This window comes from Salvia hispanica, chromosome 1 (genome assembly GCF_023119035.1).
Source record: "Salvia hispanica cultivar TCC Black 2014 chromosome 1, UniMelb_Shisp_WGS_1.0, whole genome shotgun sequence".
NCBI classification, from domain to species: domain Eukaryota; kingdom Viridiplantae; phylum Streptophyta; class Magnoliopsida; order Lamiales; family Lamiaceae; genus Salvia; species Salvia hispanica.
Window position 1 is genome coordinate 6,627,023 of NC_062965.1, and position 12,148 is coordinate 6,639,170.

General features: G+C 35.6%; 3 protein-coding genes across 4 annotated transcripts; 2 read left to right on the plus strand and 1 right to left on the minus strand.

The window, feature by feature from the left end:
• Positions 1–3,372: 3,372 nt before the first annotated feature.
• LOC125215678 (UPF0481 protein At3g47200-like) lies at positions 3,373–4,841 on the plus strand. Its single transcript, XM_048117177.1, has 2 exons — positions 3,373–3,400; positions 3,484–4,841. The coding sequence occupies exon 2, from the start codon at positions 3,493–3,495 to the stop codon at positions 4,702–4,704; it is 1,212 nt and encodes a 403-aa protein (XP_047973134.1). The 5' UTR covers positions 3,373–3,400; positions 3,484–3,492; the 3' UTR covers positions 4,705–4,841.
• A 1,574-nt stretch (positions 4,842–6,415) lies between these two features.
• On the plus strand, positions 6,416–9,982 carry LOC125201872 (synaptotagmin-3-like). The gene is made up of 12 exons (XM_048100159.1): positions 6,416–6,598; positions 7,208–7,306; positions 7,405–7,455; positions 7,536–7,659; positions 7,768–7,886; positions 7,975–8,076; positions 8,163–8,237; positions 8,325–8,401; positions 8,482–8,731; positions 8,815–9,186; positions 9,272–9,397; positions 9,496–9,982. Exons 1-12 carry the CDS (start codon positions 6,488–6,490, stop codon positions 9,622–9,624), a joined length of 1,635 nt encoding a protein of 544 aa, XP_047956116.1. The 5' UTR covers positions 6,416–6,487; the 3' UTR covers positions 9,625–9,982.
• Positions 9,983–10,502: 520 nt separating this feature from the next.
• On the minus strand, positions 10,503–12,131 carry LOC125201918. Of its 2 annotated transcripts, none has more exons than XM_048100216.1 (4): positions 11,954–12,131; positions 11,349–11,541; positions 10,837–10,963; positions 10,503–10,759 (listed from the first exon to the last, which is right to left on the minus strand). In XM_048100216.1, exons 2-4 carry the CDS (start codon positions 11,534–11,536, stop codon positions 10,682–10,684), a joined length of 393 nt encoding a protein of 130 aa, XP_047956173.1. In that variant the 5' UTR covers positions 11,537–11,541; positions 11,954–12,131; the 3' UTR covers positions 10,503–10,681. The 2 variants fall into 2 exon arrangements, with proteins under 2 accessions (XP_047956173.1, XP_047956172.1); XM_048100215.1 differs by having other exon boundaries at positions 11,349–11,559.
• Between the last annotated feature and the right edge of the window lie 17 nt (positions 12,132–12,148).

Below are 12,148 nucleotides of genomic sequence, written 5' to 3' on the forward strand. Positions count from 1 at the left end.
TTCTTTTAAGGACGTACAAAAAATGAAATAGGTGATAAAGTTTTAGAGACGGAGAGAATATTTAAATATGAATACCTAGGATCCGAACATTTATTATTCCTCATAACAAATTAAAATATAAATAGGTCATGCATGGATAGCAATTGGAAACATTGCAACCCATAAATTATTTAATGGCTAAGCTCATCGCATCTCTTTTGCTAGTCATGTTTTAAATAAATTCGTGCGGGCTTGACCCAAAACGGACAATATCAAACTGTTGTGGCAGTCGACAATCCGAACAAAAACTATCGTACTTCATTAAATATTTTATGTAAGAATTTTAAAATTAGGAAAGTGAATCCCTATAAAATGTTGGAAATCAGAATCTTAGAAAATTGTACTACTTTCTTTATCTATAGAATTTTGATTACTTTTCTAGATGAATTAAAAGTTAAAACAAACAATTGATTCTGAAAATTAAGAAATCAGATAAATGTTAGAATCCTAACAAACAAAAATAACCAATCAATTTTGCTAACTCTTTAGAGTGGTTTGAGTTTCGTTAGTACACGGCTCGAGATTTTCCGTATAATAAAAAAATGTTTTTAAGAATTTATAGTTAGCTAAGCCTGTTAATTTGTGTTTCTAAATAAGACAAACTAAACTCCACATATAATAATAGCAACAAGATACGGCTATTCCTACAAATATTGAAAAATATCTTTTTAATCAGTTAACAACGTTAATTTGTATTTCTACGTACACCCTACGATCTAGATTTATATCAATAGCAGCAAGATACGGCTATTCCTACTCCAAATTGGATTTTATCATTACGAGAGGGGTTTATTAGCCAAGGAAACCAAGTTTGAGTTGGATTAGGTTAATTAATTATTTCCTTTGTCAAACAAGGTATTGCATTACCTATATGATATGGATAAACCTCCTATCGGGGTGATCGGCGTCCGTAGATCGGCGATCGATAAATATCTGTCGCGGGCGAGTGCCGTCGAGCATGACGGTTGTCTCTCTATGGAGAATAGAATGAACAATAATATTGATATTCTTATTGATTGAATGCTATGGAATACTCCACACATATTTATAATATGTGGGGATACAAGAATATCCTAAAACAAATCTAATAATATCTAATCAAATATGAGAAATAAAAGGTAAATCAAAACTAACTAATTAATAAATATATGCTCGTATCACTATATCTCTATATCTATATGCATAAACCTAAAACAATTCATAGATTCATTGTGTTTTAATATCATGGCGGGAAAGACGGACGAGATCGATGAGTTTGCACCCAAATTCGATGGAGACAATCCACAACAATGGGTGCTTAACATCCAAACCTATTTTGATCTCCACAAAATCCCATTAGGTGACAGATTAAACATTGTCGAGCCACATCTAATCGGTGGCGCTTCACAATGGTATGGATGGATGAAGAGGCACAACTTGCTAAGCACTTGGCCCCGCTTCTTGGACAAAGTTCGGACATGTTTCGGGCCCTCGGAGTTCGTGCACTACCAAGACCAACTGTCGAAGCTGACACAGACGGGCACGGTGGCACAATTCCAAGCGGAATTCGAAGCGATAGTCAATAATATTGTGACAGGAGTTTCTGAGTCCGTCCTTGTATCGTGTTTTGTCAACGGATTACAACGTGATTTGAAGGCGCGAGTGGAGGAGGACATGCCGAGGACGATGGTGGAAGCTTTTGCGGTGGCTCGGTATTATGAGGAGATGAGCCCACTCGTGATATTGGTGGAGGCCTCTGGTACGGGAAAGGATAAATGTGGAGCTATTGTTGATCCTCTTTTAAAAAAAAGGAAGAGACTTAGTTCGGCTGAGATGAAGGAGAAGTGGCAAAAGGGACTTTGTTTCTACTGCGATAGACAATATATTCCTAAACGTCCATGTCAATGTAGAAGAAGATAGCACAGTTTTTTCATCATACAATCATTTTTTTCCCTTTTTTTGTTACGTTGGATATACTTGCTAGTTTATTTACGGATGTTTTTCGTTTCATTTTATGTGCGATGAAAATACTTTCAGTATAAAATATAATCAAATTATATATTGCTAGACTGAATTGAAAGAACTAAAAAAATTAAAGAAACGTATAAATTTGGAGTAGTTTTATGTTAAAATAGACCGACAAGGATTTAAGGCCGCTTCGTATCTAAAAGAATGAGATTGATCCCATGAATATTTTAGTTAAGGTCGGATGAACAAGTCTTATGCCACCCGATCACACAAACGAACTTAAACATTAAATTTTATGAAAAAATACATAAAGTTTCACACTAAAAAATGGCCCCTGAGTTCCTAAAGAAAGCAAAACTAAGACTTTACAAATTCAATTGATAATCCATAATTAAGACCATAAAATACCAACAAAAACAAATCAATTAATTAACTTACGTCAACTATTATCAATATTTTAAAAATCAGATCAATAAGCGAATCTGCAAAATTATTGATTAATAGATTGATCATTCAAACTTATTTGACCACTGGTTTCCTTGATTTATTGATTAATAGTTTGACCAGTCAACATTATTTGACCACTGGTTCCTCTGAAAATACTACTATAAAAGATATTCTATATTACTCATTCCGTCAACAGCAGTTCAGTCGCACTTTTTTTTTCGCAAAAATTAAGAGAGAGAAATTTTTTTTACTTTGTTTTCTCTCCTACTTATCTACTTTAATTTCCCTTATACTTTCTTCTTATTTCATTTAACTAATTAAAAATTCTTTACAAAGTAAGAAAGATAAAATTTATATACTCCCTCCGTTCCATAGTAACAGAGGCGTTTTTCCATTTCCATCCGTTCCATAGTAATAGAGTCATTTCATTTTTAGTAAAAGTCAACATATTTTTCTACACCTACTTTACTCTCTCTTCATTTCTTAATCTCCGTATTGAAAAGTTTTGCCTCCATTACTATGGAACGGAGGGAGTACTATGTACTTAGATTTGTTCCTTTTCAAATGGAGTATTTTCTAATTAGACGCATTATTTTATGCAAGTTTGTTTACTAGATTTGTTCCTTTTTAAGTGGAGTATTTTCTATTAGACATATTATCAAGTTTGTTTTGTGAATTGAGTGGATGGAGAAGTCTAATAAAAAGAATGTCATTTCAAATCAACGAAAGTTGGTTCCGGGTAGATGCCATATATAAAACCGTGTTTGGTTCCGTGGCTGAAAATTATGAAGAAAGGGACTAGACGACTAGTCATAAAACTTAGCTTAAAATAGTTGGAACGTTTACTCTTTCCTGTCTTATTAGTGAGAAAATTAAACCGTGACGCGCATTCATTTTCTATAAATAAACCGTGTCCCCTCTTTATTCTTCGTACGTAGCCCAAAAGAAAATAAGTGTTCGATCATAGGTTTAATTGCAACTGCTTCTCTTTGTTAAAGAAAATAGATTTGTTGTAATGAAAATACTCAAGTTTTTTGTTGTTTGTTTCAGAGGTTGAAAATGTCAGAAATAGGTAGCTGCAGCAATGATCTGAATGTCAGTATTGTTCAACTTCTGAATGATTTTTGCTACACAGCCTCAGCAACTCCATCAATCTACAGAGTGGACGACTGCCTGCGCAACACAAATGAGAAGGCGTATGATCCAATGTTCATCTCTATAGGCCCGTTGCACCGAGGAAAATCCAACCTCGAAGCCATGGAGCTCCACAAAATGAGGTACCTCAAGCAGCTACTAGGAGACTCAACTAGTGTTGATATCTACGTGGACGCTATAAGGAACTTGGAGCAAAGTGCAAGGGAATTCTACGCGCAAGAGATTGGGCTCGATGCAGACCAGTTTGTGAAAATGCTGCTTCTTGATGGCATCTTCATCATTGAGTTCCTCTGCGAGTACAGACTTGTGGATGGAGGGGAAGTAAAGATGGACGGAAATCCAATCTTTGGATCCCTATATGTTGTGAGTCAGCTCCTTCGTGATCTAATGCTGTTTGAGAATCAAATCCCTATGTCTATTGTAGAAGCCCTGTTCCGCCTCTCAAATAAGGATGATAAGAAAGAGTTCAAAGATCTAATCTGGCCCTTGACAGGATATAGTAGAGGAGATGTGCCTAATGATGCTAATGCTAGGCATCTCCTTGGCCTAGTTCATTCTGTCAAATGTTTCTCCTTTGCTCAACTTCGCTCGCATGAGAAATGTTGGACGCAGAAGAACATAAACTCTGCCACGGATCTTAGAGAAGCCGGCATAGTCATCAAGAAGAAGCCTTGGGTTATGGGGAAAGATTGTAGTTGGTTGGATATCACATTCAAGAAAAGGACACTTTACATTCCTGAGTTGATGATTACGGATGAGACAGAGTCATGGTTTAAAAACATGATTGCATATGAATTCTATCTCCCGATTAGTATCCCCAAGTATGTAAGTGACTACTTGTTTTTCCTACACTGCCTGATGAGCAGCTCCAAGGACGCAGAGGTGCTGCGACGCTGTGGGGTGATCAGCAGCTGGTTGGGTGGGGATGCTAGAGTTTATGAAGTGATAGACAGATTGGGGACACATGTGTTTAACTGGAGGTATTTTTCTTATGGGGGTGTTTTCGAAAGCATAAACGACCACTGTGGGAGCAAGTGGAACAGGTTGAGGGCCAACCTCAAGAATTCAGGGCCAGTAATTTCTTTTATTGCGTCTGTAGCTTTGAGGTTGTTATAGTGGAAACCGTGTTTGTTGTTTCTCTTCTTTTGTTTTCATTGGAATTTGTTCACATTAGCAACTAGGTCTCATTGCAGAAGAACTCATGTATCAGATGTCGAGTGTTTATTGATAAAAATATGTGTGTTTTGGGCTTCTGTCTTGCTTCAAAGTGTGGACTGGTAAATATACTTAAATTTATAAACAAAATTTGCAATCAAACTTGCACTCAACTAGGAAGACATTTGAATTTTTATCACGTTAAACCTCCAATTAACATATCTCCATATTACTTTTGTTTTCCCTATTGCCATTTGTCGAAACTCAAAACAACGATATCGATAGAAAAGTTCATCATTCTCACATGATTTCACTTTTCTTTTTTCCTTCTTTTCTCCCTCAATTTGGATATTTTTGAAACCAGATAATGTTAAAGCACTTTATAAGATGACAGCATTAATGAGCAGCAAAGGCAAAAAAGCTAACAAAATCTAACCTTTTCACCACATTTTCGATTTTATACAGTTATACTATGTATATTCTCATTACCATAGTACTACATACATACTTAATGATAATTTGTAAACAATAATATTGATATATACATAATATTTTTGAAAAAAAGTATCAGATGCGATTCTCAATTAGCTTACGACATGTAGTTTTCAAATAAATGTTCCCAATCCATCAAGCCCCAAAAGACACAAAGTTTTACATAATCGCACGTATACAAAATTAGAAGAAAGGGACAAAAATAATTTTATACAATAAAATACGTATACAAAATTAGAAGAAAGGAAAAAAAAAAACAATTTTATGTTTTTAATTTTTTTCTGTTTATAATACAGTTATTTTTCTTTTTAATTCTCTTTTAATGTATTATTTTCATTTTTATTTTTTATTTGTTAGTTATTGTATTTCATAAATTTTGACTGCCAACAGATTAATTATGAAGTACAGCTAAAATAAAAAATTAAAAACAATTATAATCATCCATCACTTGAATTGCAGTTTTATAGTTATTAAAAAAAACTATAATAATAAATTATACTATTGGTTTCATTTTAAAATAGGGGCGCTTGTTAGCAAATTCCTAAATCTGCGTCAAATTCTGGTTTGCATATCAATTTTAAATCCCCATGTAAAAATTGATTTGTTTTATTTTGCATACCTTCAAAATTTTAGCACATATTTCAACGAATAAAATCATTTAATCTAGTATAATACGATATTGTTTCGTCGCTTGAAATGTGATGTAGTTTTGATTGGCGTTTGATTATACCAACTTAGTTACTCTACCATACTATATTAACGATGAAATCTTTATAGCTTACAAAATCAGAAAAATAAATAATTTAATTGCAAAATCATTATACATCAATAATTTTGTAATCTATACTCCAATTTTGAACTAGTTCTCAAAATCTGAATTTGACAAGAGTTTATTTACATGCAAATTACTGTTTAAAATAAATGTTATGTTTTTAACAATTCGAATTTTTAAATCATTATTTATTTTTTTAATTTAAATATAATTTTTTTATTATAATACTAAGAATATTTAAAATTAATGGTTCTTTATTATTTATTGCCTTTTAAGAAATTTGAAAAATGGTTGACGTGTACCTCATTCGTCCATTGGCGGTTTACACTCAAAATTCGTTCTTATAAACGTTTCGCTGTTATAAATGTTACCTTTTTAAGATGCTATCGGGATCGACTACAGTTCATCTTTTCTTTTTTCCTCTTTTATTTTTCTTTTTAGAAAAATTAGGAAACAGAGTGTTTTTGCAGTTGAGGAGGAATGGGATTGTTGAGTAGTTTATTTGGAATGATTGGTTTTGGAATTGGGCTGCCGATTGGTATCTTCATCGGATTTTATTTGTTTCTTTACTCTAAATCCGAAGATGTTCAGGTAATCCCTTCTCCAATTGTTTGTTCACTTCTGTGTGTGTGTGTGTGTGTGTGTGTTTCTACTGTTGCATTGAGATTTTATGCGATGTGGCGATTTATGGAAATGTTGAGACATTTATGCCTTTTTTGCTTCCCGATTTCTCTTCTCATGTATTCGATCACATACAATTCGTGTGTGTGTGTGTTTTATTGGTTGGTTGATTGATTAGAAAGTGATGCTTAGCCAAGTTTGTGTGTGTGTATGTGTTCTATCACTTGGTTTTTGGCACCTTTTGTTTTCAAATTGAACGGATTTATCAAATTATTTGGTATTACAATCATCATCATCATCATCTTAGGAGCAATGTAAGATGGTGTTAGTTCTGAGATCAAGGAATTTTTCCTGATGAATTTTAGAAAAATGAGTAGTTATGTGTATATATAGAAGATAACGATGTAATATTCGTTCCTCGTTAACTATTTTAGGTTTGTTCGCGTTATAAGTAGCTTTTTATGCAACAAACTACTGATGTTATTAAGTTAGAATCCACTCTGTCGACAGATTATGTATCACTTGTTCGTTCTACTACATTACTGGATGCGTATTTAATTAGTTATGAATCGACTATAGGATCTGGAGAGCAAGCCACTCTGTGAGCTAGACCCCGTTGCATTGGAAGACCTGATGCCCGAGATTCCCCTGTGGGTGAAGAGTCCTGACTACGACCGGGTAAAAATGTGTTTCTTGTCTGTTTGGTGGCAGTTTACTCAGAATGAGAGAATGTCTAGTTATAGCAAATGGTGTTGAAAAATGTTTTGAATGTGCAGGTAGATTGGATGAACAAATTTATATCACATATGTGGCCTTTCATGGAGAAGGTATATTTTGTATAGCTCATTAAACTTTTATATACTAATGCATCACGAAGATGTTTTTTTCACTGATAAACGGTGTGCAGGCAATCTGCAACTCGATTAAAAGCACAGCAGAGCCGATTTTTGCTGAGTACGTGGGGCAATTTAAGATAGATGCCATCGAGTTCAGGAATCTAAGCCTTGGCAATCTTCCACCAACCGTTCATGGTGAGCTTTTCTCCTTCTCGATTATTTGCTTGAACTAGATGTCCGACTTTAAAATGTAGAGCGCCTTTATTAGAGCATTCAACAAATTGTCTTGATGTTCTCTGGCAGGTCTTAAAGTCTCTGAGACGAACGAGAGGGAACTAGTCATGGAGCCAGATATCAGATGGGCCAGTAATCCTAATATAATTGTTGCAGTAACTATTTCGTCTGTAAAAGTGACAATTCAGGTAAAAGTCGCCGCGTCTCTTAAATGAAGGACTACATTTATTCAGTTTATATCAAGATGGTTTTTCATTAAGGGGCCTTAAAACACAGTTAGTCGATTTACAAGTATTTGCTATGCCTCGAGTGACCTTGAAACCGCTCGTGCCTACAATTCCATGTTTTGCAAACATAGTGGTTTCTCTTTTGGAGAAGGTATGTTGTCAATACAAAGTTTAACTATGTACACGTTCCTTTTTCATATTTTTTTGTCAATTTAGAGTTTGTTTTCTTGCTTGCAGCCACATATAGACTTTGGGATGAAGGTCTTGGGAGGTGACGTGATGTCCATTCCTGGCCTTTATCGTTATGTTCAGGTAACAAAAAAAAAAAAATCTCTTAGTTCTTCATCAACTCTTTTCATATGAATGATGAACTTGGGTGTCTTCATCAAATCTTGACAGGATAGGATTAAAAAAGAAGTTGCTAGTCTTTACCTATGGCCAAAATCTCTTGAGATACCGATGCTTGATGCTTCAACGTGAGACACTCGTTTGCTTAAAGTATATAATATTGCCATAGTCCTATTTCAGAACTGAAACTGTCCATCTCTTGTTCTAGGGTGGCTGTGAAGAAGCCCGTTGGGATCTTGCACGTGAGAGTTATACGTGCAACAAAGCTTCTGAAGATGGATCTACTCGGATTGTCTGATCCATATGTCAAGCTGAACCTCAGCGGAGAGAAGCACTCATCCAAGAAAACTACGGTCAAGAAAAAGACCTTGAATCCCGAGTGGAACGAGGAATTCAAGCTCTCAGTCAAGGATCCTCAATCTCAGATGCTTCTGATAAATGTCTATGATTGGGACAAGGTAGTGATCTGCGTTTTGGTGTTAAAATGGACTCGTGTTTCAAGCTGTTTTCTGTCTAAATCCGGTGTGATGGCTTTTAACAGGTAGGCTCGCATGATAGGCTGGGTACTCAAGTTTTCCCTCTGAAAACGCTCGTGCCAAATGAGGTGAAAGAGGTCACCCTTGACTTGTTGAAGGACACAAGCATCTCTGATGTTAACAAGAAGCATAGAGGGCAGCTGTTTCTCGAGCTCACATACGCTCCGTTTAGAGAAGACAGCCTCAGCTTCAGTGGGGTTCTCGATGCGTACAGTAGGAAAGACAGCGTGATGGATAGGGCTCTGAGCAACATAAGCGCGACGAGCGCTACAGGACTACTCCTAGTCACCGTGCAAGGTGCACAGGACGTGGAAGGATCGCGTCACAACAATCCATACGTGCTGATCATCTTTAGAGGGGAAACAAAGAAATCAAAGGTAGTCTTCATCTCTGACACAATACAATTGTTTCTTTACATCTATTTTTACGATCGATCAAATGAAGAGAAATGGTGGGTTTTAGATGTTGAGGAAGACGCGAAATCCTGTGTGGAACGAGGAGTTCCAATACTTGCTGGAAGAACCTCCATTGCAAGACAAGATTCATGTGAAGGTTATGAGCAAAAGGAGCCTCAGCTTCCACTCTAAGGTATGGTATTATTCCGTTCCTCTATTCTATTCCGATGCTTGATCTGAGGTAGCTCGGCTCATTTACAACCCTTGGTGGATATTTTGTCCCCTACATAGGAATCCTTAGGGCACGTCGACATCAACCTTGCTGATGTCGTGCACAATGGGCGTATCAACCAAAAGTATCATTTGATCGACTCGAAGAATGGAGTGATACACGTTGAGTTGAGGTGGAAAACCATATGAGGAAGGGTTGAAGATGATGATGCATTGCAAAGTGGCAGATGAGAAAGATATGTATGGATACAGATCTTGGAGGGTAAAGTAGTCAGTTCCTCTTATGGTTCAAAAGCTTGGCGCCAAAGCAATTCTTATGCGAACATATAAATTGAAATGACAAAATAAAATTTACTGATATTACAAAAGTTTAGGACCTATAAATAGTTGTGAATCTTGTGATGGAGATTTATACTTTGTGGAGCAGCCAACTAACAATTTTGTAGTGAATTCTTTTTCTTTCTAAACCAATAATGTACTAGTAGCATTGATTATAATGATTACTTGATATGGATTAAAAAAATAATTTATGCATCCATTAAAAATAGTCATATTTTTTTTCCAACTTAAGATTGTCTACCAAAATTAGTCACTATCTATCTTTGATAAGTTTTTCTTTCTAATGAGGCGAGTCTCATTTTCTACTAAATACTTCAACTATTTCTCCTCTCTATCTTTTTTAGTATACTAATTTTGCATTAAATCTCTTATCGTCCATTACCAAAAATAAGCAAAACTGAACTTGGATCCAAAAATTGGGCAAAGCTGATGACCATTCTAAGTATCAAAATAGATAAAATTTAAAATTGTAAATTCTAAACTGGCGAGGCCTACTAGTTCTTGCTTGTTTGGAGAAAGAAACACAATTATCAAAAGAAATGAAAATCCAAAGCGACTCAACATTTCGTATTCATGCCATAATCCAAATAGTAACTTCGTAAATTTGTTTTACATAATTGTAAATGAAAACACAACATTTTCTCTAAACAAATATTTAGATTATTGTTTTGCAGATATTACCACATTGTCTTGCATAGTTTATTTATGTATACAAAGTAAACCCAACAAGAAAAATTTAATGCATAACAATTACTCACTGAAACGTTTCAAATATAGGAGTATATAACATTTTTAGGTTAGTCACTTCATCTTCCTTAGCAAAATCCCTAATTCCTCTAATTCTGCAACCACCGCTTCACGATCGTCTGTGCTAGGGTTCACCCACAATGTTATTATTCGAGTATGGCTAAAGGTATGTACGAGTACCGCAACTTGGAATTTTCTTGTATTCATAATTATCTATGTCAACCATTTGTTGCAAAGCCTGTAAAAAACGAGCACCCTCCACATTAAAAACTTAGTACATACCACATTTCAAATACACCACCAACAATAGGTTACCTTCAGCTCTTCCTCCAGCGATGTCTTTTTAGGGTTGTAAGCATTAAGAGGTCCGGTTCGTGATAGTGCTTTTCTTGTCTCAATAATTTCCCATTCTTGGTCATCCCTCACTTTAGCAATGTCCTTGCTGAACAATAGAATGGACAACTGTAGTCATGATTTGAAATGCTGGATGCACCTTAAATCAAATATACGAGCAACGAGTTGGATTGCAAATAATTTCTTGAAAAGAAGCAAAAAATGATTCCTTGAGCTATATAAATGAGCACCCTAAACTTCGTCTAGTCATCATGAACTAGCAAATTGCAGCATATAAAGGATCAGCTTGCATTGTAATATCATTTTAAAAATCTACCTAATTGGATCACATATCTTCACTCAGCGAACTTCATAAAACACAACAAAAATAGTGTAGAGCCCGGGAAATTTTAGAGGCGATTCATTAAAGGTTCATATATCAGTGCTAAAATTATGGAAAAGAAAACTATGATTGAACTCACAGTCAAACTGACCTCCCTTGAAGTAGATGACCGAGTCCCAGTGCTCCAATAACAGTGAGTGAGATCATCGGAAGACCATATCTCAGAAATGGTGATCGCCTGCCCCAGCGCTTGAACTTCGAGGCTGACGGCTGAACCCTAGCCGTCGATGGCGCTGATCGGTTATCTTCCATTGCCGCCGTCGCATGAGCAACCGTCATATCCACTAACAATAACCATCCAACTGAGTCAAAAGTTCAATGAACTCTCAATCAAAAACAAATCCAGCATTTCATTGTCCAAGATCATGTATGAAATTAAGCATTAGCAGTAGCATCTCATGATTTTCTCAGCTGTAACAACATTTTTTTTAGTTTTCTTCATTATCAATACCAACCATATGTAACCCACATCTCAAACAGTCTGCATACTCACAACCTAAGTCATCAAGAAGCAAACTTTCGATTAACACCTACAGCTACATCTTTAATTTCATTTCATTTCAATTTCAAATCAATCCAGAATTATAGTGAAAATACAGGAATTTTCTGTTCATATATATGCGTGTATTTATACGGGGAGGGAGAAAGAGATGGTGAGTTGCAAAGCAGAATTCGAAACAAAAAGAAATTAGTTACCTGGGCGTATAAATGGACGGCGCGAAACTGGAAGAGGTGGGTGGTGGTGGATTGCGACGGGTGCTGGGCTACAACTAGAAGAGAAGCAAGAATTGGGAATAGGAATAGTGCGTCGGGTAATTATTCACAGCTAAATCCCTAATTGACTCAATCGGATAATTAGTTTTGATACTCATATCAATATGTAATTCATTT